General features: G+C 42.0%; 1 protein-coding gene across 1 annotated transcript in view; it reads right to left on the reverse strand.

The window, feature by feature from the left end:
• MYO1D (myosin ID) overlaps positions 1-27,161 on the reverse strand; it is a 377,798-nt gene that overhangs the window by 92,398 nt on the left and 258,239 nt on the right. Inside the window, exon 21 of the mRNA XM_005583409.4 lies at positions 26,076-26,230. Within this exon, the coding sequence (XP_005583466.1) occupies positions 26,076-26,230 (155 nt within the window). The remainder of the gene's footprint in view (positions 1-26,075; positions 26,231-27,161) is intronic.

Here is a 27,161-nt window from a genome sequence, read left to right on the forward strand (position 1 = left end):
TCTCTGGTGGTTTCTTATCTCCACTCTAGTGTCGCCTATGACTGAAAGAATCACAAATTTTAGCATCTTGGGGACCGAATGGGCCCAGAGGCTTTCCTACTCCCTATGTGTGCTAATGACATTCTGAACCCAAAGGCAGAATTTTACATTTATATAGTTGTGTGGTTTCCTCTCATTATTCTAGTCAAGAGACTTCGAATCCTAACCTGTCATCAAAATACAAGTTAACCTTCCTGGGTTTTTCTTTTTTTTTGAGACGAGTCTCGCTCTGTCACCCAGGCTGGAGTGCAGTGGCGCAATCTCTGCTCCCTGCAAGCTCTACCCCCGGGTTTCACGCCATTCTCCTGCCTCAGCCTCCTGAGTAGCTGGGACTATAGGCGTCCGCCACCACGCCCGGCTAATTTTTTTGTATTTTCAGTAGAGATGGGGTTTCACAGTGTTCGCCAGGATGGTCTCCATCTCCTGATCTCGTGATCTGCCTGCCTTGGGCTCCCAAAGTGCTGGGATTACAGGCATGAGCCACTGCGCCCAGCCGCTTCCTGGGTTTTTCTTATTTGCAAAATTTGTAAGTATGTCTTCATTCAAGTCATTGTTTAAGAAAAATTGTTAGTTTTACCCAATTTCTTCTCACTGAACTTATGCTTTCTTTTGTTGCTTTTTTTCTTTAAGTATGTATAAACTATGATAATTTTAGAATTTTGCTGAAAATTTGTGTCAGGTTCAACAATAATTATAATTTTTGCATCTGTGTTCACGTTTGCACAACAAGGAAAACCTTTGCCTGCCTTCAGTCTCTTGGCCCTTTTCCACTCTCCATGACTGCTCAAAGATTTCTGAGAGTGAATGGGGGTTCCTATCAAAATGCTTTCCAGTGTCTCAGGATGTGAGTCATCTGGCCTGGAGGTGTGAATTAATAAAGCATCCAGCAGTCCTCTTTTCCTAGTTGGGCTTTAAATTCCCTCTTGATGCTTGTTCTTAGTTTCAAAAACTAATTTCTTGATGGGTATGATGAAAACAAGTTTCTTTAACATGATACCATTTTCTCTAAACATGTTTGTCCTACCCTTGTAACAACAAGCAGTGCTCCTCTCTCATTTTTGTTACTAGTTTTTCCAAGACTCATTAGGTTAGGACTCTGTTGGATGCAAGTGACAGAAACTCAATTCATAATGACTTAAGCAAAAAGGAGAAGTTGTTATGAACTAGGGCAATTCATTGATTAAAAAGTAACTTGCCAGGCCAGGGGTGGCAGCTTGCACCTGTAATCCCAGCACTTCGGGAACCTGAGGTGAGCGGAACACTTGAGGTCAGGGGTTTGAGACCAGGCTGGCCAACATGGTGAAATCCCGTCTCTACTAAAAATACAAAAATTAGCCAGGTGTGGTGGTGGGCACTTGTAATTCCAGCTACTCGGGAGGTAGAGGCAGAAGAATTGCTTGAACCCGGGAGGTGGAGGTTGCAGTGAGCCAAGATCACATCACTGCACTCCAGCCTGGGTGACAAGAGTGAAACTCCGTTTCCAAAAAAGAAAAGTCACTTGCCAAATGGTGAATTCACCAAAGGTCATCTGCTGAATGACTAGTTTGCCAAATTTACCACATTTGCATATTTAACAAGGCTGACTTTTGTTTATCCAATTTTTGTTGGACGAATTAGCAGGGTCAATGGGGGCTGTGAATACCTGGGGTTCTTGGGTCTTCAGCCTCTCTCACCCTCCAGCCTACCCCTTCTCGGCCCCCTAGTCTTCCCCTCCCTCTGCTCTTCAGCCTCCCTTCCCTGTGGGATTGGCAGCCCAGATGCACTGGGCACAGACTCTCCTTTCTTCCCTTCTCTCCTCTGTTCCAGCTACTTCCAGCTGCAGCAGCAGGGCCAGAAACAAACGGACCATTCCTTAAACTGTTGTTATGAAAACAAAATGAAAAGCAATCAATTAGAACTTTGTAGAAATCCTCAAAAACTATTAATTGCCAACTCACCTAGCTGAATTGTACACTTTATAAAAAGTCAAAAGAAACACATTTTTGGTAAATCTATAAATTTGGTAAATTAGATAATTAGTCATCTGGCAAATTTGATAGAAGAAAGCTAAATATCAAATGGAAAATAACAAAGAGGATTTCAAAATTTAGGATAAGCTAAAGTCCCCATAGGAAATGCTAAAATCTGTGGATTTTGATAGCTGCTGGTTGGAAAGTGTGTAGAGCGACCTTTCAGGAAAAATGTGGATCTGCATGACCTGAAGTGTAGGTTGCTTGTTTCTGATAGTCAAACCCTAGTATCTGGCACTGCTATCTGGGAGGAGTCCCTTTAAGAGCACGATGCCTGATAAAAGACACACGTGCTTGCTAGCTGTTTGGAAGCATCTGACAGAGGGATGTCCTTCCCTGATTGTTCAAAATAAACTCCAAACAGCATACCTGTACATTTGAGTGAAGTCCATTTTTTTCTGCTCCACTTAAAAAGACTAACCCAACCCAAGAGCCTTAGTTTTTTTTTCACCCTGAACATGTATTAAACAGCTGTTAGAAGGGACATATTCAAGGATTTTTTTCAAGACTAGTTTTTGGTAACTTCACAAATTTTTAAAAGTCCCATGAATTGGTATTGGGCAAACTGACTTCTGGTGAACTAATTTTAAAAATCCATTTAAAAAACTGTGGCAAAGGCTGGGCATGGTTGCTCAGCCTGTAATCCCAGCACTTTGGGAAGCTGAGGCAGTTGGATCTCTTGAGGCCAGGAGTTTAAGACCAGCCTGGCCAATGTGGTGAAACCCCATCTCTACTAAAAAATTAGCTGGGCTTGGTGGCACACGCCTGTAGTCCCAGCTACTTGGGAGGCTGAGGCAGGAGAATTGCTTGAACTCAGGAGGTGGAGGTTGTAGTGAGCCGAGATTGCACCACTGCACTCCAGTCTGGGTGACAGAGCAAAACTTTGTCTCGAAAACACAAAAACAAAAACAAAAAAACAAAAAACCCCAAAACTTGTGGCACCCCACTGCCTCACCAAGAGAATAAAATTCATCCTCCCAACAATATCCAAGTGTATAGTAAAACAGTGTCAACCATGTGCACATTTGTGAACTGGATTTTGACAAATTGGCCTGTTTCAGGTCACACAAAATCAACAAAGGGCATATAGTCTGATGACTACAAGGTGGCCGGCCTCCTGCGGAGGCAGACCTGGGGCTTGGATGTTTCAGGTCCTGCTTCACCTCGAGTCCTGCTGCTCCCCGTGGGTTCGCTATGCTCTATGCTGTTCTCTCTTACTGAACCCAACTTCTCACCTTTGGAAACATGGTGAGCCACAGCTCCCAAGCGTTTTGCCTCCATGCATAGGAGAGTCAATGAGTTATAAGTCTTCTCTGATCCAAAGCCCAAAAATCTTGAGGTATAGGGAAAGCGGTCCAGGTTGGGTCAGATACTACCTGTGCCCTATAGTCAGCTCTTGCCAGGGAGTAGGGTGATGTAAGGATGTGGTGCTTCTCGTCGGACCATGCAGAAGTGTGACAGGGGAGAGGAAAGTCCCAGAAGAAGGGGTTACTGGACAGACCAAACAATAAATGCTCCCACACCCAAGCTCCGCCTCCTCCCCAATTTAACATTACCATCATTCATACTGTCCCTTGAGAATCTTCTCCCCCTATGAATGGCTGTAGAACAGGAGGAAGCTTCTTTAACTTCTTGCTTCCTTGCTGTCCCTGAAGGCAAAAATCTAGGTCCTTCTCATGCTAGGGATTTTTATTGCTAATTACTATAGGGGTGGCAAAATAACAAATTTCAGGGGAGCTACAAAAGCTAAAGAATTTTGTTATAGTTTTTACTCCATGACGATTTTTGATTCCTGGTTTTATTACTGAGATTTCTCATATCTGCCTTTGTAACGTCTCTCTTGCTAGCTCTTTCTCTGTTCAATTAACTTTTTTGGCATGTGGGGCCCACAGATGTATTACATATCAACTAGTGTTCCTCAAGTTCCCACTTCCCTTAAGTGAACAATTATTTTGCATTCTTGAGCATGTCCGGGCAAGGCGATAGCTGTGTCATCAGGCTTTGTCTTGTTGGGCAGTTTTATATTTTTATATTTATTTCTCCCCATTACTTATATGTTAAAGTTCAAATAAGGGAGGAGACCACCCCTCATATTGTCTTATGCCTAATTTCTGCCTCCAAAGAAAGAAGTAAAAACTAAAAGGCAGAAATGTAATCCACAGGCAGATGGCCCAGCACTGTGCCCTGGGCCTGGTAGTTAAAGATCAGCCCCTGACCTGACTGCTTGTGTTATCTATGGATTCCAGACATTGCATGGAAAAGCATCGTGAACATCCCTGTCCTGTTCCATTCTAATTACCAGTGCACGCAGCCCCCAGTCACGTACCCCATGCTTGCTCAATCGATCACGACCCTCTCACGTGGGCCCCCTTAGAGTTGTGAACCCTTAAAACGGACAGGAATTGCTCACTCGGGAAGCTTGGTTTTTGGAGACGTGAGTCTGCCGATGCTGTCAGCTGAAAAAAGCCCTTTCCTTCTACAACTCGGTGTCTGAGGGGTTCTTGTCTGTGGCTCGTCCTGCTACACAAATTCATTGGCATGGGCTTTTATAAGCTTCTACTTACTTTTCCAGTCTCATTTCTTGCTACAGCCCCTTTCGTCCCCTGCAATCATCCAATTCTCCCAATGTACCAGCTCCACCAAGTTTCTGCATATTCTGCTCCCTTCTCTGGGGAAAATCTCACCTCATCCCCAAGCTGATAACCTCCAACTAGACTTGAAGACCCAACTGGGTGATCATTTGCTCTGCCAGGGATCTCCTGACTCTGGCAGGCAAAGGGGGCTGGTTTATCCCCTGTGTTTCCATGGCCTTTGTCCATGGTTTTATTATAGTACGTACCGGGCAGTTTAATGTACATACTGTCTTTTCATGGGATTAAGAGTTGTTTGAACGGAAAGGACTGCAGGGTTCTTCTTGGTATCCCTCCTACCACCCGTAGCCTGACCTGTGATGGGTGCTCAGTGAATGCATGCTGAATGATGGTATAAAAACCGAACAGTGTTTGTCGCAGATAAAACACTTCACTGACTATATTATGCTTATACAAACTCCTGATTCCAGTATAGCTGCTAAGACCTGAAATAAACACATTAAGAGAGCTTTTTAAAAATCGCATTAAGTTGAAGAGTTATATCTGACATTCAATTTAGAAAAAAATTCCAACAGACAGCACGAACCAGGGTATTATTCACTAATCATTTGATGAATTCATGAATACCTCACAGGAAGATCTCTGTTTTAACATATATTGTGAAGTTTAGAGCTATGGCCTTTAAAAAGTAATATGATTACTCCACAGGTACAATAGCTAGCCGTGGAAATGCTGAAAAGATGAGTTTTCCAGTATTTTTGGATTCAATCTTTCAGCATAAAAGGCAATGATGAACATGTCACAAAGCAAATAAGAATCTTTGATCTGCACAAAAATCCCCAGAAAATCTCCTGTCATCAAAGCAGGTAAAGCTGAGGATGACTGTGCCCCTGCACATCCTCTTGGTGAGCTTTGCCCAAGGGCAGCTGCTTCTCAGTGCAGATGGGCACAGTGCACAGGGAGAGATGGAAAGTCAGTAGACTGCTCACAGTACACAACAGCTGTTACATTTTAACACTGTTTGATTTTTCCCAGCTTAGTCACACTGAAAACCTTTTAAGATTTCTCTCTGCACTCTTTTGTGTAGAGCAGGTGGGCTGAGTGTATATAAATAGGTTAAGTTCATTATGTGGAAGCCTGCTCTTCGCAGGTGGGGTTTCCTAGCTGGAAGTGGGCAGGTGGGCCCTCACTGTGAACTTCTTAGGGTAATTAAAAACCATTGCTTGGAATGACAGGCGGCTCTGTCTAGGACAACTGGATGTGGTAAACAGGATCCTGGTTCTGTGTGATTTCTTTGTAATCCTTCACCCATTTCTACTCTCCATTCCTTTTTTACCCCTTTTCTCTGAGCCTCAGCCCTCTTTCCACCCCACCTGTATTCACTGGGGCAGTAGGGAATGTTTCTTTTGCACTTGTCAGCAATTTCAAAAACATGAATCTTTGGTGATTTCATTAAAAAAAAAAACCCGCTTTCATCACAATGGCATCAGCAAATTGGCCATGCCAAAACATGATGTGCTCCTTCTGGCCATTTTCTATGTCAGTTCATGAAACCAGTGGCTGTCAAGCTTCAGCACAGGGATCACCTGGGTAGCTTACGAGGAATGTAGGTTCCTGGAGAGTCTGATTTAGAGGGCCTGGGATGGGCCCGGGGAGCTGCTTTTTGGAAAAAACACCTTCAGGTGATTCTAATGCAGAATGGAGCCCACACTTTAAGGAGCCCTGATAAAGAAAGACTGTCATTGTCTTTTTCATGGCTGCATGCTTCTCAATTTTATGGAAATACCATGACGTATTTAACCCTGTTTGTTTTGATGAACTTTTATATGGTTTGTTATGTTTTTGCTATTAAAAACAATGTGATACCATTTGTTTTTCTTGCCCAAGACCGTGTATCACTTCCGCTCCTTTTGGGAAATGCTGGCCCCGTACACTTTGTCCCCAGTCACTACCACCCCACTCTGCCTCGCTCTGCTCCAAAACATGCTCTTCCTCAGGTTTTCCTGGAGACTTCCATGTTCTTGGAAGACACCACTTCTTTGGCCAAAGTGACTGTCACTGGGGTAGGCGTCTTACCCATGCCATGACAATCATTATTCTGGCCACAGTTATTGAGTCAGTGGGAACAGTGGGTTTTAGGACAATAGCCCAGGGAACTTTCTTTTAATTTCCCACTGGTGGCAAAGCTGGAAGAGGAGATATAGAGTTTCCAGCCATGTGGAAGCCACCATTACAGGAGAGTGAAGCTGGTAAGACAAGAGATGTGAAGATGAGAGATGGAGACTGTGACAGCATTTGACTCCTGGATCATAGCTGTTTCTCTTCCAAAGAGCCCCAGTAGCAGGCTTTCTGAGGCTCATTTGCCTGATAAACACAAATGACAACTTGGTTGGGCATATAATTTTTGCTCTCTAACCTTTTCTCCTTAGAAGACTAAAGATGTTGCTCCACAGGATTCTAGCATTTACTGCTGCAGTACAGAAGATGGAGGGAATCCTAATTTTTGTTCCTTTGTAAGAGAATCTCATTCCACTCCCAGGTCTGTGTCTTTAATACATACTTTGTAATTTCAAGGATTAACTATATACATAATTATATATAAAAGGAGAGTTATATATATTAAGAGTTATATATATTGGCTGGGCATGGTGGCTCATGCCTGTAATCCCAGCACTTTGGGAGGTTGAGGTGGGCGGATCATGAGGTCAGGAGTTCGAGACCAGTCTGGCCAACATAGTGAAACCCCGTCTCTACTAAAAATACAAAAAACTAGCCGGGCGCAGTGGCGCATGCCTGTAATCCCAGCTACCTGGGAGGCAGAGGCAGAATTGCGTGAACTTGGCAGGCACAGGTTGCAGTGAGCTGAGATCGTGCCACTGCACTCCAGCCCGGGCAACAGTGTGAGACTCCGTCTCAAAAAAAAAAAAAAAAAAAAAAAAAAAAGTTATATATATTAAAAGGACACCAGTCTTGGTGTTCTTACATAAAGGGGCATATGGACTCTTCGGGGCTCCTTCTTGTAGCCCACTTGTTTGTAGCCAAAATCATTTCTCAGCTTTTAAGCTGGAAAATTATACACATATATATATAGTTAACCCTTGAAATTAAAAAAGGTCATCATGATAACAAAGTAAGTTCTCTGGAGCTTCAGAAAAGGTGCATTCAGTACAGACACATTTTCTTTTTGTATGTTTTAAATTACCATACTTTATTGAATATAAGATGCTGTCTCTGTAAGATGTACCCTTATTTTGTGTATTGCTAAGAAAGATAACATGATGCCCATTATAACAGTAAATTCTGCACACTGAGAGACTTCAAACTTTCCTTTCACATCAATTCTATTTTCTTCAATATCAACTGTGCCACTTTCAGATTTTAATGTTGATTTACATTTTAAAATATCTTTCCTTAATTCATTCAAATAATTGAATACTTTTGTTTGTTTCTCAGCCAGCACACTCTTCGTCTCAGTCTGCCATGTAATCTTGGGCCTGTTTATGTAGAACCTATGCTTTCTTGAATTTTATGCAGAGTATAAGCAGATGGTTTCTGTAATATAAATTTTATGTTATTGGCCTTTTCAGAAATAGGCTTTTCAAGTCTTATAATATCTATATCTCTCTTACTGTTAATATCTTCCTTTATAGGCCTCCCAACTAAGGAGACATCTATGTAGTTTTGGCTTCTTACATAAAGGGGCATATGGGTTTTTCGGGGCTCCTTCTTACAGCCCACCTGTTTGTAGCCAAAATCATTTATCAGTTTTTAAGCTGGAGAGCTGGCTGGTGTGCAGACTCTAGTTGTGGTTTCAAAGTCTTCTGCTTATTATGAAACTGCTGATCGGAGCAGGAATTCCTACATCCTGCTTCCTTGTCAGCTCACTGACAAGGAGAGTCTGAAATTATTTCTAATTCTGTAGTTGTTAAAGAAAAGTGAATGGAAAGCTGCAGCCCGCAGCATTCAGCATACTCATGGCTCTTCCAGCCCACAGCCCTTTTAGTTGCTGATTTAATATCTTGAAATGCCTCCTCCCTTCTGTCCCACATGTATTACATTGCTTAGAGCTGTAATCCTGGAATCAGTCAAGAAAAGAGACATTCATATGGTGGTACGAGGGCTGGCAAGTGGCAGGGATAGCCAGAGGTTGGTTAACGGATATAAAATTACAGCCAGATAGAAGGAATGAGTTCTAGTGTTCTCTAGCACTGCAGGCTGAATATAGAACCCTGTATCTGTAATCCTATCTATAATCGGTCACAATTAACAATTTATTGTATATTTTCAAATAGCTAGAAGAGAGGATTTTCAATGTTCCTAATGAAATGATAAATGTCTGAGGTGACAGATATGCTAATTACCTTGATTTGATCATCATACCTTGTATACAGGTATCAAAATATCACTGTATCCCATAAATATGTATAATCATTGTATCAGTTAGAAAAATAAAAAAAGGAAAAGAGGTATTCATAAAGGGAAGGAAACTATTAGAAGAATTTTTCCTTTCTTTCACACAGGAGAAGGATTGAGTTAACATCTTCTGGTGGGCAAGGTGCATCTATCAGTAGGAAGGGCTAGAAGCATCCCACCACGAGTGGGGCCTATCAGTAAGCAATTCTGTTTAACAATCCATATTCAACAGTTATTTACAGGGAACCTTCTGTGTGCCAGGCACTGTTTTGGGCACTAGGGAAACTGCAGGGAACAATATAAATAAAGTCTCTGCTTACATAAAGCTTGTATTCCAGTTGGAATATATACAACACACAAGTAAAGATACAGCATGTCAGGTGGAGATGACACCCATGGGGAAAGATTAGGGGGATTTGAGGACAGGGAGTGGTGGGACAGGGTGAATTGCTATTCTCCATAGGACAGTCAGGGAAGACCTGGTGAGGCGATACATGAGCAGGGGTGAAGGACGCCCCTCTCGGTAGGTCCAGGATTGAGTCATATTTCTAGTTTCCAGCACTATAGAAAGCTGGCTTTGCTTCCTGTGTTTTCATGTGTATCTCTACTGGAAGGCAGAAGAGAGTGAACTGTGGCCACTCACTTTTCTGTCTCCCATAAATCAGGTGTCTTCAATGATTATTTTAAATAGCTCAAATACCCTAAATTTGATGGACCAAAATTTAATCAACCATAGCTGGCAATTGACATGGCATACCTTTATTTTGCTTATGGAATATAAACTATATTTATAGTGGCCAGGCATTCAAAGAGAGCAGTCTGGGAACACAGATCAAGGGCCACGGAAATGGGTATTCAGGGTCGGGGCAGAGGAGCCTCACTGCAGGAGCAGCAGAAGGCGTGAGCAGCAGCCGTGCTGGACGGGGAGTGCCAGGTGCTGAGACCTTTGGGAGGTGGCCCCATCCTCTGCTTCTTTCACCTCTTGTCCTGAGGCCTCACCTCCCCGGCTCCTCACCTGTACTGCGTTGGCAGTGACAGCAATGTGCAGCCACCAACTGCTGGCCTGCTTATCGGTGTGGGTCCCCCACGGCTCTAAGTGTGAGTTAAAAAGAACATACACAAACTACAACTGAGTAGCTGGTCGAATGTTCAGTTAAATCCAGTAACAGTGCTCCTTTAATTAAGCAGATATTAAAGAAGAACAAGCAGCAGATGGCATTGATTTCTGGCTTTCATCCACAGAAAGAGAACAGGAAAAATAAGAAATTTTAATGCCTGCAATTGGAGTTATACTGAGGTTTCCAGCATCCAGACAGGCAAATGCCTGGACAGCTGCTTAGGGCAGATGGGTCCTTTGACAGCTTAATACTGCAGAGTTTCTGGTGATTTCATAGTTAGGGCAGCCAACATGAGACCATCTGTTTAGTAGCGGGCAGAAAAGCTCAGTACCAGCAGGTAGCTGCTGCTGAGAATGAAATGCAAACCAAAAGTCAGTCACACTCAAAACCTCTGTAAACCCCTGGCACTACAACCACAGAAAAAGAAACCTCACCTCAGGCTCATGTGATATATACAACAAGACCATACAGAAAGATAATATTCCAAGAGGCTGTATTTGGGATTGTTTCAAGATATTGAAATGCTATGAGAGATTGTTCACTTGGACAGTTCTTCTGTTCTTTTCTACTTTTCTTTCTTTTTTTTTTTTTTTTGAGACAGAGTCTCGCTTAGTCGCCCAGGCTGGAGTGCAGTGGTGCGATCTCGGCTCACTGCAAGCTCCGCCTCCCGGGTTCACGCCATTCTCCTGCCTCAGCCTCCCGAGTAGGCGCCCGCCGCCTCGCCCGGCTAATTTTTTGCATTTTTAGTAGAGACGGGGTTTCACAGTGTTAGCCAGGATGGTCTCGATCTCCTGACCTTGTGATCCGCCCGCCTCGGCCTCCCAAAGTGCTGGGATTACAGGCGTGAGCCACCGCGCCCGGCCTCTTTTCTACTTTTCTAAGCAGGAAAGGAAAATAAAAATGAATTCAGAGCCACCTATGATATGCTTAAAAACTAGCTGCACTAATTATAAAAATGAAAAAAGTTTAGATCAGTAACACATATATTGGTTGCAGAAGGTTTACCATGAACAACAAATAAATCTCCCTCCTACCGCTTTCTCCCTGTACTGAGGTATCTCAGTTCCCTCTCTAGAGACAAGCACTGTTATCCATTTCCTGAATATCTTCCCAGATATAGTCTGTATTATACATAATCACATGTGTGTATACATATCTATCTGTACCTATATCTATACATTGTTTAGTAGGAGAAAAAGGCAAGGTACAGATGGTATGTGTAGCATATCACCATTTTTGTAAGAAAAACTCGGAGATAACTATATGTGTATCTATCTATATAAATATATATCTACCTATAATATAGTTATCCAGTGACGGATATGGATATTTTTTGGTTCAACTTCTTGCCGGGCGCCTGTAATCCCAGCACTTTGGGAGGCCGAGGTGGGTGGATCACCTGAGGTCAGGAGTTCAAGACCAGCCTAGCCAAAATGGTGAAACCCCATCTCTAATAAAACTACAAAAATTAGCCAGGCGTGGTGGCGGGTGCCTGTAATCCCAGCTACTCAGGAGGCTGAGGCAGGAGAACTGCTTGAACCTGGGAAGGCAGAGGTTGCAGTGAGCCGAGATCGTGCCACTATCTAGTCTCGCTCTGTTGCCCGTGCCACTACAGCCTGGGCAACAGAGCGAGACTCTGTCTCAAAAAAAAAAAAAAAAAGGAGGCAGTTCCAAGATGGCTGAATAGGAACAGCTCCAGTCTACAGCTCCCAGCATGAGTGACACAGAAGACGGGTGATTTCTGCATTTCCAACTGTGGTACCGGGTTCATCTCACTGGGGCTTGTTGGACAGTGGGTGCAGGACAGTGGGTGCAGCCCACCAAGTGTGAGCTGAAGCAGGGCGAGGCATCGCCTCACCCGGGAAGTACAAGGGGTCAGGGAATTCCCTTTCCTAGCCAAGGGAAGCTGTGACAGACAGCACCTGGAAAATCGGGTCACTCCCACCCTAATACTGCGCTTTTCCAACGGCCTTAGCAAATGGCACACCAGGAGATTATATCCCACGCCTGGCTGGGAGGGTCTAATGCCCACCCACGGAGCCTCACTCACTGCTAGCACAGCAGTCTGAGATCCAACTGCAAGGCGGCAGCGAGGCTGGGGGAGGGGTGCCCGCCATTGCTGAGGCTTGAGTAGGTAAACAAAGCAGCCGGGAAACTCGAACTGGAAGGAGCCCGCCACAGCTCAAGGAGGCCTGCCTGCCTCTGTAGACTCCACCTCTGGGAGCAGGGCATAGTTGAACAAAAGGCAGCAGAAACCTCTGCAGACTTAAATGTCCCTGTCTGACAGCTTTGAAGAGAGTAGTGGTTCTCCCAGCATGGAGTTTGAGATCTGAGAACGGACAGACTGCCTCCTCAAGTGGGTCCCTGACCCCCAAGTAGCCTAACTGGGAGGCACCCCCCAGTAGGGGCAGACTGACACCCCACACAGTAGGGCACCCCGCTGAGATGAAGCTTCCAGAGGAACGATCAGGCAGCAACATTTGTTGTTCAGCAATATTCGTTGTTCTGCAGCCTCCGCTGCTGATACTCAGGCAAACAGGGTCTGGAGTGGACCTCCAGCAAACTCCAACAGACCTGCAGCTGAGGGTCCTGACTGTTCAAAGGAAAACTAACAAACAGAAAGGACATCCACACTAAAACCCCATCTGCACATCACCATCATCAAAGACCAAAGGTAGATAAAACCACAAAGATGGGGAAAAAACAGAGCAGAAAAGCTGAAAATTCTAAAAATCAGAGCGCCTCTCCCCCTCCAAAGGAACACAGCTCCTTGCCAGCAACAGAACAAAGCTGGATGGAGAATGACTTTGACGAGTTGAGAGAAGAGGGCTTCAGACGATCAAACTTCTCCGAGCTAGAGGAGGAAGGATGAACCCATCGCAAAGAAGCTAAAAACCTTGAAAAAAGATTAGACGAATGGCTAACTAGAACAACCAGTATAGAGAAGTCCTTAAATGACCTGATGGAGCTGAAAACCATGGCACAAGAACTACATGACAAATGCACAAGCTTCAATAGCTGATTCGATCAACTGGAAGAAAGGGTGTCAGTGATTGAAGATCAAATGAATAAAATGAAGAAGAGAAGTTTAGAGAAAAAAGACTAAAAATAAATGAACAAAGCCTCCAAGAAATATGGGACTATGTGAAAAGACCAAATCTATGTCTGATTGGTGTATTTGAAAGTGACGGGGAGAATGGAACCAAGTTGGAAAACACTCTGCAGGATATTATCCAGGAGAACTTCCCTAGCCTAGCAAGGCAGGCCAACACTCAGATTCAGGAAATACAGAGAATGCCACAAAGATACTCCCCAAGAAGAGTAACTCCAAGACACATAATTGTCAGATTCACCAAAGTTGAAATGAAGGAAAAAATGTTAAGGGCAGCCAGACAGAAAGGTCGGGTTACCCACAAAGGGAAGCCCATCAGACTAACAGCGGATCTCTTGGCAGGAACTCTACAAGCCAGAAGAGAGTAGGGGCCAATATTCAACATTCTTAAATAAAAGAATTTTCAACCCAGAATTTCATATCCAACCAAACTAAGCTTCATAAGTGAAGGAGAAATAAAATCCTTTATAGACAAGCAAATGCTGAGAGATTTTGTCACCACCAGGCCTGCCCTACAAGAGCTCCTGATGGAAACACCAAACATGGAAAGGAACAACTGGTACCAGCCACTGCAAAAACATGCCAAATTGTAAAGACCATTGATGCTAGGAAGAAACTGCATCACCCAACGAGCAAAATAACCAGCTAACATCATAATGACAGGATCAAATTCATACATAACAATATTAACCTTAAATGTAAATGGGCTAAATGCTCCAATTAAAAGACACAGACTGGGAAATTGGATAAAAAGTCAAGACCTGGCCGGGCGTGGTGGCTCACGCATGTAATCCCAGCACTTTGGGAGGCTGAGGTGGGCGGATCATGAGGTCAAGAGATCAAGACCATCCTGGCTAACACGGTGAAACCCTGTCTCTACTAAAAATACAAAAAATTAGCCAGGCATGGTGGTGGGCACCTGTAGTCCCAGCTACTCAGGTGGCTGAGGTAGGAGAATGGCGTGAACTCAGGAGGCAGAGCTTGCAGTGAGCCGAGATCGCACCACTGCACTCCAGCCTGGGCGACAGAGCGAGACTCTGTCTCAAAAAAAAAAAAAAAAAAAAAGGAATCAAGGCTCATCAGTGTGCTGTATTCAGGAGACCCGTCTCATGTGCAGAGACACACATAGGCTCAAAATAAAGGGATGGAGGAAGATCTACCAAGCAAATGGAAAACAAAAAAGGCAGGGGTTGCAATCCTAGTCTCTGATAAAACAGACTTTAAACCAACAAAGATCAAAAGAGACAAAGAAGGCCATTACATAATGGTAAAGGGATCAATTCAACAAGAAGAGCTAACTATCCTAAATATATATGCACCCAATACAGGACACCCAGATTCATAAAGCAAGTCCTTAGAGACCTACAAAGAAACTTAGATTCCCACACAATAATAATGGGAGACTTTAACACCCCACTGTCAACATTAGACAGATCAATGAGACAGAAAGTTAAAAAGGATATCCAGGAATTGAACTCAGCTCTGCACCAAGTAGACCTAATAGAGATCAACAGAACTCTGCACCCCAAATCAACAGAATATACATTCTTCTCAGCACCACATTGCACTTATTCCAAAACTGACCACATAGTTGGAAGTAAAGCACTTCTCAGCAGACGTAAAAGAACAGAAATTATAACAAACTGTCTCTCAGACCACAGTGCAATCAAACTAGAACTCAGGATTAAGAAACTCAATCAAAACCGCTCAACTACATGGAAACTGAATAACCTGCTCCTGAATGACTACTGGGTACATAACAAAATGAAGGCAGAAATAAAGATGTTCTTTGAAATCAATGAGAACAAAGATACAACATACCAGAATCTCTGGGACACATTTAAAGCAGTGTGTAGAGGGAAATTTACAGCACTAAATGCCCACAAGAGAAAGTAGGAAAGATCTAAAATTGACACCCTAACATCACAATGAATAGAACTAAAGAAGCAAGAACAAACACATTCAAAAACTAGCAGAAGGCAAGAAATAACTAAGAACAGAGCAGAAATGAAGGAGATAGAGACACAAAAAACCCTTCAAAAACATCAATGAATCCAGGAGCTGGTTTTTTGAAAAGATCAACAAAATTGATAGACTGCTAGCAAGACTAATAAAGAAAAGAAAGAAGAATCAAATAGACACAATAAAAAATGATAAAGGGGACATCACCACCGAACCCACAGAAATACAAACTACCATCAGAGAATACTATAAACACCTCTATGCAAATAAACCAGAAAATCTAGAAGAAATGGATAAATTCCTGGACAGGAAGAAGTTGAATCCCTGAATAGACCAGTAACAGGCTCTGAAATTGAGGCAATAATTAATAGTCTACCAACCAAAAAAGTCCAGGACCAGACAGATTCACAGCTGAATTCCACCAGAGGTACAAGGAGCTGGTACCATTCCTTCTGAAACTATTCCAATTAACAGAAAAAGAGGGAATCCTCCCTAACTCATTTTATGAGGCCAGCATCATCCTGACACCAAAGCCTGGCAGAGATACAACAAAAAAAGAGAATTTTAGACCAATATCCCTGATGAACATTGATGTAAAAATCCTCAATAAAACACTGGCAAATCAAATCCAGCAGCTCATCAAAAAGCTTATCCACCATGATCAAGTGGGCTTCATCCCTGGGATGCAAGGCTAGTTCAACATACACAAATCAATAAACGTAATCCAGCATATAAACAGAACCAAAGACAAAAACCACATGGTTATCTCAATAGATGCAGAAAAGGCCTTTGACAAAATTCAACAGACCTTCATGCTAAAAACTCTCAATAAATTCGGTATTGATGGGATGTACCTCAAAATAATAAGAGCTATTTATGACAAACCCCAGGCCAATATCATACTGAATGGGCAAAAACTGGAAGCATTCCCTTTGAAAACTGGCACAAGACAGGGATGCCCTCTCTCACCACTCCTATTCAACACAGTGTTGGAAATTCTGGCCAGGGCAATCAGGCAGAAAGAAATAAAGGGTATGCAATTAGGAAAAGAGGAAGTCAAATTGTCTCTGTTTGCAGATGACATGATTATATATTTAGAAAACCCCATTGTCTCAGCCCCAAATCTCCTTAAGCTGATAAGCAACTTCAGCAAAGTCTCAGGATACAAAATCAATGTGCAAAAATCACAAGCATTCTTATATACCAATAACAGACAAACAGAGAGCCAAATCATGAGTGAACTCTCATTCACAATTGCTTCAAAGAGAATAAAATACCTAGGAATCCAACTTACAAGGGATGTGAAGAACCTCTTTAAGGAGAACTACAAACCACTGCTCAACAAAATAAAAGAGGACACAAACAAATGGAAGAACATTCCATGCTCATGGATAGGAAGAATCAACATCATGAAAATGGCCATACTGCCCAAGGTAATTTATAGATTCAATGTCATCCCCATCAAGCTACCAAGGACTTTCTTCACAGAATTGGAAAAAACTACTTTAAAGTTCATGTGGAACCAAAAAAGAGCCTGCATTGCCAAGACAATCCTAAGCCAAAAGAACAAAGCTGGAAGCATCATGCTACCTGACTTCAAACTATACTACAAGGCTACAGTAACCAAAACAGCATGGTACTGGTACCAAAACAGAGATATAGACCAATGGAACAGAACAGAGCCCTCAGAAATAATACCACACATCTACAACCATCTGATCTTTGACAAACCTGACAAAAACAAGAAATGGGGAAAGGATTCCCTATTTAATAAATGGTGCTGGGAAAACTGGCTAGCCATATGTAGAAAGCTGAAACTGGATCCCTTCCTTACACCTTACACAAAAATTAATTCAAGATGGATTAGAGACTTAAATGCTAGACCTAAAATCATAAAAACCCTAGAAGAAAACCTAGGCAATACCATTCAGGACATAGGCATGGGCAAGGACTTCATGTCTAAAACACCAAAAGCCATTGAAACAAAAGCCAAAATTGACAAATGGGTTCTAATTAAACTAAAGAGTTTCTGCACAGCAAAAGAAACTACCATCAGAGTGAAAAGGCAACCTATAGAATGGGAGAAAATTTTTGCAATCTGCTCATCTGACAAAGGGCTAATATCCAGAACCTATAAAGAACTCAAACAAACTTACAAGAAAAACACAAACAACTCCATCAAAAAGTGGGTGAAGGATATGAACAGACACTTCTCAAAAGAAGACATTTATGCAGCCAACAGACACATGAAAAAATGCTCATGACCACTGGCCATCAGAGAAATGCAAATCAAAACCACAATGATACACCATCTCACACCAGTTAGAATGGCAATCATTAAAAAGTCAGGAAACAACAGCTGCTGGAGAGGGTGTGAAGAAATAGGAACATTTTTACACTGTTGGTGGGACTGTAAACTAATTCTACCATTGTGGAAGACAGTGTGGTGATTCCTCAAGGATCTAGAACTAGAAATACCATTTGACCCAGCCATCCCATTACTGGGTATATACCCAAAGGATTATATATCATGCTGCTATAAAGACACATGCACATGTATGTTTACTGCGGCACTATTCACAATAGCAAAGACTTGGAACCAACCCAAATGTCCATCAATGGTGGACTAGACTAAGAAAATGTGGCACATATACACCCATGGAATACTATGCAGCCATAAAAAGGATGAGTTCATGTCCTTTGTAGGGACATGGATGAAGCTGGAAACCATCATTCTCAGCAAAGTATTGTAAGGACGAAAAACCAAACACTGCATGTTCTCACTCATAGGTGGGAATTGAACAATGAGATCACTTGGATACAGGAAGGGGAACAACACACACCGGGGCCTGTCATGGGGTACGGGGAGGGGGGAGGGATAGCATTAGGAGATATACCTAATGTAAATGATGAGTTAATGGGTGCAGCACACCAACATGGCACATGTCTACATATGTAACAAACCTGCATGTTGTGCACGTGTTCCCTAGAACTTAAAGTAGAATAATAAAAAAAAAGAAATCTCGTTTCAACTTCTTTACACAAATGGTGGTATGGTATACACACCATTCTGTACCTTGCCCTTTTTTCCTATTTATTTGGAAAAGGTTTTATATCAATATAGATAGAATTCTCTTGTTCTTGTATTGGTAGCATTTACAATGAACAAAAGCATGTTAATGACTCTGAGAGGTACTGCAGTAAAGAAACCTGTTAGGGCCAGGTACAGTGGCTCACGCTTGTAATCCCAGCACTTTGGGGGGTCAGGGCGGGTGGACTGCTTGAGGCCAGGAGTTCGAGACCAGCCTGACCAACATGGCCACATCCCATCTCTACTAAAAACACAAATATTAGCTGGGCATGGTGGCACATGCCTGCATTTCCAGCTACTCAGGAGACTGAAGTACGAGAATTTCTTGAATACATGAAGCGGAGGTTGCAGTGAGCCGAGATTGCACCACTGCACTCCAGCCTGGGCAACACAGTAAGACTCTGTTTCAAAAAGGAAAAAAAAGAAACCCATTTGACTTCATTAGCATATCCCAAATGTATTTGACTTTCGGTCTTCCTACCCCATGGTGGAATTTTTGATTTGTGGAATACAGCCTGGACTTGCTGGTATCAGGTGTTTCTGGATGGTGTCTCTTCTGACTGGTCTGTGCTTGAGCCATACTGGTTGTTACATATTCTTAATGTCACCTTTTGGAAGGTACAGGCATAACCTGGACATATTTTGGGTTCAGTTGCAGACCACCACAACAAAGTAAATACCACAATAAAGCAAGTCACACAAGTTTTGTGTTTTTTTGGTTTTCCAGTGCATATGAAAGTTGTTGGCCGGGCGCGGTGGCTCACGCCTGTAATCCCAGCACTTTGGGAGGCCGAGGCGGGCGGATCACAAGGTCAGGAGATCGAGACCACGGTGAAACCCTGTATCTACTAAAAATACAAAAAATTAGCCGGGCGCGGTTGTGGGCGCCTGTAGTCCCAGCTACTCGGGAGGCTGAGGCAGGAGAATGGCGTGAACCCGGGAGGCGGAGCTTGCAGTGAGCCGAGATCGCGCCACTGCACTCCAGCCTGGGCTGGGCGACAGAGCGAGACTCCGTCTCAAAAAAAAAAAAAAAAAAAAAAAGAAAGTTGTTTACATTATACTGTAGTCTATTAAGTATGCAATAGCATCATGTCTAAATACTGCACATACTTTAATGAAAAACAATAAAGAAAGTGTGATTTAAAAAGAATATAAGCAAACTATAAGAGAGAAGATGGTTAATGTTCAGTTAAATCCAATGAGAGTGCTCCTTTAATTACGTGGATATTAAAGAAGAACAAAAAATGCTAAAAATATTCATGATCATCTGAGTCTCCAGTGAGCTGCAATCTTTTTGCTGTTGGAGGGTCTTGTCTTGATGTTGAGGGCTGCTTACTGATCAGCGTGGTGGTTGCTGATGGTCAGGGTGGCTGTGGCAATTTCTTTAAATAAGATAACCATGAAGTTTGCCACATTGATTGACTCTTGCTTTCATGAAAGGTTTCTCTATAGCATGCGATGCTGCTTGAAGGCATTTTACCCATAATAGGATGTCTTTCAAAATTGGAGTCAGTCTTCTCAAACCCTGTCACTGCTTTATCAATTAAGTTTATATAATATTTTAGATGCTTTGTCATCATTTCAACAATATTAACAGCATCTTCATCAGGTGTACATTCCATCTTAAGAAACCACTTTCTCTGCTCTTCCATAAGAAGCTACTCCTCATCCATTCAAGTTTTATCGTGAGATTGCAGCAATTCAGTGACATCTTCAGGCTCCACTTCCAATTCAAGTTATCTTGCTATTTCTACCACATCTGCAATAACTTCCTCCAATGAAGTCCTGAACCACTCAAAGTCATCCACGAGAGTTGGAATCAACATTTTCCAAACTTCTGTTAGTGTTGATATTTTGACCTCCTCCCATGAATCACAAATGTTCTTAGTGGCATCTAGAATGATGAATCTTTTCCAGAAGGTTTTCAGTTTACTTTGCCCAGATCCATCAGAGGAATCACTATTTATGGCAGCTGTGGCCTTATGAAATGTTTTCTTTCTCAAAAAAAAAAAAAAAAAAAAAAAAAAAGAAAGAGTCTAGAGTGCAGTGGTGTGATCTTGGCTCACTGCAACTTCCGCCTCCTAGATTCAAGCAATTCTCCTATCTCAGCATCCCCAGTAGCTGGGATTACAGGTGCGTGACACCATGCCCGGCTAATTTTTGTATTTTTAGTAGAGCTTGGGTTTCGCCATGTTGGCCAGGCTGGTCTCAAACTCCTGACCTCAGGTGATCAGCCCACCTTGGCCTCCAAAAGTGTTGGGAGTATAGGCATGAGCCACTGTGCCCGGCCATGAAATGTGTTTCTTAAATAATTAGGCTTGAAAGTTGAAATTACTTCTTTATCCATGGGCTGCACAATAGATGCTGTGTTTGAAGGCAAGGGAACAACATTAATCACCTTGTATATTTCCGTCAGTGCTCTTGGATAACTAGATGTATTGTCAATGAGTAGCAAAGGAATCTTTTTTTTCTGAGCAGCAGGTCTCAACAGTGGGCTTAAAATATTCAGCAAACGATGCTATAAACAGATGGGCTGTCATCCAGGCCTTGTGTTTCATTTATAGAGCACAGGCAGAGTAGATTTTGTGTAATTTTAAGGGCCCTGGGATTTTTGGAACAGTCTGTGAGCACTGGCTTCAACTTAAAGACACTAGCTGCATTAGCTCCTAACAAAAGAGTCAGCCTGTCCTTTGAAGCTAGGCATTGACATTTTCCTGTCTAGCTATGAATGTCCTAGATGGCATCTTCTTCCAGCATAAGGCTATTTTGTCTGCATTGAAAATCTGTTGTTTCGTATAGCCACCTTAATCACTTATCTTAGCTAGATCTTCTGAGTAACTTGCCACAGCTTCTCCATCATCACTTGCTGCTTCACCTTGCATTTTTATGTTATGGAGATGTCTTCTTTTCTTAATCCTCATGAACCAACCTCTGTTAGCTTCCACTTTTCTTCTGCAGCTTCCTCACCTCTCTCAGCCTTCAAAGAATTTAAGAAGAGTTTAGGGCCTTGCTCTGCATTAGGTTTTGGCTTAAGGGAATGTTGTGGCTGGTTTGATCTTTTATCCAGACCACTCAAACTTTCTCCATATCAGCAATAAGACTGTTTCACTTTCTTATTATTCATGTATTCACTGCAGTAGCACTTTTAATTTCCTTCAACAACTTTTCCTTTGCATTCACAACTGGGCTTTTGTGAATGCAAAGGAAAAGTTCTTGAAGGAAATTAAAGGGGCCCAGCTTTTGGCCTATCTCAGCTTTCAACCTGCCCTTCCCTCACTAAGCTTAATCACTTCTAGCTTTTTAGTTTCCCTTTTTTTTTTTTTTTTTTTTGAGACAGGGTCGTGTTCTGTCACCCAGGTTGGAGTGCAGTGGCACGATCATGGCTCACTGCAACCTTGAATTCAGCCTCCTAAGTAGCTGGGACTACAGGTGTGTGCCACCACACTTGATTTTTAATTTTTTTTGTAGAGATAGAGTCTCACTATGTTGCACAGACCTTGGTCTGGAACTCCTGGCCTCAAGCAATCCTCCCATTTTAACCTCCCAAAGTCCTGGGATTACAGGAATGAGCCATGATACCTGGCTCATTTCTAGTTTCTAAATTAAACTGAGAGATGCGCAACTCTCCCATTCACTTAAACATTTAAAAGCCATTGTAGGGTTATTAACTGACCTAATTTCAATCTTATTGTATCTCAGGGTATAGGGGAGTCTGAGAAGAGGAAGAGGGACGAGGTCAGTGGAGTACTCAGAACACACACAACATTGATCAATTAAGTTTGTTGTCTTACATGGGTACAGTCTGTGATGCCCTGAAACGATTACAGTAATAACAAAGATCACTGATCAAAGACCATCATAGCACATAATAACAATATAAAGTTTTGAAATATTATGAGAATTATCAAAATTGCTGTGGCAATTTGTTAGCCCCTAACAAAAGAGTCAGCCTGTCCTTTGAAGCCAGGCATTGACCTTCTCTTCTCTAGCTATGAAAGTCCTAGATGGCATCTTCTTCCAGTGTCCAGAGACACAAAGTGAGCATATGCTGTTAGAAAAATGGTGCTAATAGACTTGTTCAATGTAGGGTTGCCACAAACTTTCAATTTATAAAAACCACAATATCTGTGAAGTGTAATAAGGCAAAGAACAATAAGACGAGGTATGCCTGTACTTTATTAAAGATTGTCTTCAAATGTTTAGCAAACATAAAATATGTGGGTGTGTACTTGGAGAGGCAGAAATAATGGGTCCAGACTGAATCAAGACTGCGGGAGGTGAAAGAGAGACTAATTTATACTTAGTTGGTTTTCGTTTCAAGATTCATGTGAAAGGAAATGCCAGGAAAGGTCTGGCTTCAGCTCATGGTGATGAGGAAAAATTTATTCCAGGAGAGGCTTTGTCTTTTTTTGTTTCCTTTTTAAACCATGGAACATTTCAAACATCAGTGTATTTTTCATCTAGAAGTTTGATTTGGGTCTTTTTCTTACATCTTCCATATCTCTAGTTAACTTATAAACATCTGACATCTAGTTATAATGACTTACAATGTCTGTATCTGCTAATTCTAGTATCTTTGTCTGTTCTCGGTTGGTTTCAAAGGGATGATTCTCCCCCTCATAATGGACTGTATTTTCCTATTTGCATGCCTGTAATCTTTGACTGGATGTCAGACATTGTGAATTTTCCCTGTTGGGGACGGATATTTTTGTATTTTTTTTTTTTTTTTTTGAGACGGAGTCTCGCTGTGTCGCCCAGGCTGGAGTGCAGTGGCCGGATCTCAGCTCACTGCAAGCTCTGCCTCCCGGGTTTTTACGCCATTCTCCTGCCTCAGCCTCCCGAGTAGCCGGGACTACAGGCGCCCGCCACCTCGCCCGGCTAGTTTTTTGTATTTTTTAGTAGAGACGGGGTTTCACCGTGTTAGCCAGGATGGTCTCGAACTCCTGACCTCGTGATCCGCCCGTCTCGGCCTCCCAAAGTGCTGGGATTACAGGCTTGAGCCACCGCGCCCGGCCTATTTTTGTATTTTTATAAATATACGTGAGCTTTGTTTCAGGACGTAACTAAGTTACTTGGAAGCAGTTTGATCCTTTTGGGTCTTGCTTTTAAGACTTATTAGGCAGTACCAGAGCAGCATTTATTCTAGGGCCAATTATTCCCCCCTACTGAGGCAAAACCCTTCTGAGTACTCTACCCAATTACCCTGTGAATGACGAAGTTCTTTAGTCTGCCTTGTTAGATCAGAAACTACCCCTGGCTCTTTGTGAGGCTGGGCACTGTTCCCTCTGGTCCTCTTAGCTGGTTCTTTCCTCAGCCTTGGGAAGTTTTGAGCCCTTTCCTCCCAACTGCTGACAAGAAAACATCTCAGAATGTACTTTAGGGAAATTATCTAGAAGATAAAGAATTGGTCTGAAGTTAATTCCCTCTCACCTTTGAATTTCCATAATTAACTCAGGGACAAATAAGATTATGTGCCACAACATTATGCTTATAAAATACAATGTGAATTTCAATGTCATGGCAATGATATGATACTTGACAATAAAGGAAAATAGCTAGAAAAAATCAAATTAACCTTTCTTCAAAAAGTCAATAGTAAGTTGATGACTATAACTCTAACCCAAAATTTCAAGCCTGATTTTCTGGGGGCTGAGAGGCAAGATTTTATCTCTCATTTCCACTTCACTCTTAATTCATAAGATAGAAACACCAAGAAATAAAAAACAAACAAACAAACAAAAAAACCAAAAATATCCTAGCACCTTGAGTCTTCTCTTTACATTTATAAATTTTAAAGAAATTAAAAATCCTTACATACATTAAAGATAGAGGGCATATGCCTAGAAATGTACCTCAGCATGCATTTGCTAGCTAGGAAAAGAAAGCAACTGATGAAATCTACCTCCAGATTCACATATTTCTATCACCTGTAGAAGGCACTTAATAGATCAGAATTTGCTAAATAAGCACCCAGACAGAGATAAAATACTTCAATTTCCCAGGCAAAAACTCTTGCATCCATTAGTACTGGTATCCAAAGTAAGAGTAACAAATTAAAATTCCTTTAATTTTCCATACTTTGCTATAAATATTAGCAGGAAAATAAGCTTGCTTATTTGAGTTATAGACATTTATCGCAGAGATGCCTTCTTTATGTCTTTTCCTTACATTCTAAACTTATTTATTTATTTTTTGAGACGGAGTCTCCTTCTGTCGCCCAGGCTGGAGTGCACTGGCGCGATCTCGGCTCACTGCAAGCTCCGCCTTCCGGGTTCACGCCATTCTCCTGCCTCAGTCTCCCGAGTAGCTGGGACTACAGGCACCCGCCACCACGTCCGGCTAATTTTTTGTATATCTAGTAGAGGCAGGGTTTCACCATGTTAGCCAGGGTGGTCTCGATCTCCTGACCTCGTGATCCACCCGCCACAGCCTCCCAAAGTGCTGGGATTACAGAGGTGAGCCACTGTGCCCAGCCACATTCTAAACTTTTTAAAAATTTTCTTAGCTTTATATTTATTTGGCAGATGGAAAGGAATTTGCAAAAGTCTATGCGTTTATTATTATTTTTGGTAATTACTTTCTTATTTTTCCCCCACAAATGACCATTAACTATTATTTTACTTATAGCATCTAAAAGCATTTAATGATAGAAAATATTTAAAGATCCACTTTGATCTAGAATGCAAGGTATAATAACATAAAATAAATGGTCTGTGCAGCCCACCTCTAAAATGATGCTCTATACATTTATCAGCCAAAATGAACACAATAGAATTAGATATGTGGACATCTGATTCCAAATATGTGTTTGTTGAGAGAAAGAGAAGTCACATCTAAACTGAAAAAAAAGAAAAACATACTAATAAGAATGCTTGATTAATTTTAGGAACTCAGGAAATGTCTTTTAGGAAGAAAAAGGAACTACACTTATATCATTTCTCAGTCACTGATTTTGATGAGTGGTCTTCTCCCAGCAGCAGGTGGGGTTGGGGAGGTGAAGGCAGCATGCCACAAAGAGAGCACTTGACTTTGGATAGACATACCCACCCAAACAATCCATGACCCCTTATGGGAAGAGAAATCCAACCTCTGAAACAACTCCAATAAATAACCAGACAAAATCACTCCCCTGCTTAAAATTATCCATTCACTGGTCCCCGTCACCCTCAAGACCTGCTCTCTGTTTATATTTATTATATCATTGTTCACCCCCCTGCCCCAGGTGTCATCAGGGCTTACTATGAACTTCTCAGGTTATGCCGTGTTCCATCATGACTCCACGTTTTTGCAGTGGTTACTGCCTCTCTCAGGAATTCTTGTAGTCTTCATGGACTTGCATGCCATCCCAAATCTGCCTTCTAATTTGCTTATGGTCATAGTGGACACACAAACTGATTATACTTGGGGTAAATGAGAAGCTATGATGAGAAGAATATAAAGTAATTTGTCTGTCTTTTGAATTTAATTACATTTGGATCGGCAGTGGAAAAAAAAAATCACCATTAGGGAAATCTCTCATTGATGGTTCAGCTGGAGGCTGGAAAAATAGAGGACCATCCCTAATCTTGAAAGTAAGCCGGGATGCTAATTTTACCTTCTGTGAAACAGATGATTGAAGTTGTCCTTATGGAGAAAAATAGCTCAATACATTAAAATTGGCACAAAACAAGCTCAGTGATGATTATGATTGAAGATTTCATAGATTTAAAATGTGTCTTAGTTACAAAAATCAAACTTTACCTCTTGAAATGATTCACCAGCACTCCAACAAGTTCTCCAATTCGACTCTCATGGGTTGGCTGTTTGCTGAAGAGGCAGACAATGAGGTCTTTGTTGTCTTTTGTATGGAACACTACAAGTTGGTCCTTTCCATTGGAGACACTCAGACCAGTCAACTGCAAAGAGAAAATGCATGGAAAACTATTAGGATCATTCTCAAAAGAATGAATTAAAAAATACATTTTGGAGCTGGGCACAGTGGCATGTGCTTGTAGTCCCAGCTACTTGAGAGGCTGAAACAGAAGGATCATTTGAGCCCTGGAGTTTGAATCCGCCCTGGGCAACATAACAAGACACCATGCCTAAAAACAACAAAAAACACCATATATTTTCTAAGGGTTTTGCTCAGTGACCCTCCTGACTTTAATCTTTATCAGTTTCATGGAACAAGCAGATGGAAGGAAATAATAAAGATAAGAGCAGAAATGAATAAAATTTGAAATAGAAAAACAATAAAGAAAAATTAATGAAACAGAGATGGTTCTTTCAGAAGATCAATAAAATTGATAAACCTCTAGCCCAAAACAAAAAAAGAAGGAAGACCTTATTATCAATATCAGGAACGGAAGATGGGCCATCTCTACAGACCACACAGACATTAAAAGGATAATATTAAAATATTTGGACCAACTCTGTACAAAAACTTATTCAACAATTTAGTTAAAACCAAATAATTCCGACAGGGTGCGGTGGCTCACAGTAATCCTAACACTTTGGGAGGCCAAGGCGGGCAGACTGCCTGAGCTCAGGAATTTGAGACCAGCCTGGGCAACATGGTGAAACTCCATCTCTACTAAAACACACACACACACACACAAATTAGCCGGGCGTGGTGGCATGTGCCTGTAGTCCCAGCTACTCGAGAGGCTGAGGCAGGAGAATTGCTTGAACCCAGGAGGCAGAGGTTGCCGTGAGCTGCGACCATGTCACTGCACTCCAGCCTAGTGACAGAGTGAGACTCCGTCTCAAAAACAACAACAAATAATTATTCTAGAGCCACAAAATAGTAAAACTCTCCAAGAAGAAATAACTTGAATAATTCTATAT

This window comes from Macaca fascicularis, chromosome 16 (assembly GCF_037993035.2).
Source record: "Macaca fascicularis isolate 582-1 chromosome 16, T2T-MFA8v1.1".
NCBI lineage: Eukaryota > Metazoa > Chordata > Mammalia > Primates > Cercopithecidae > Macaca > Macaca fascicularis.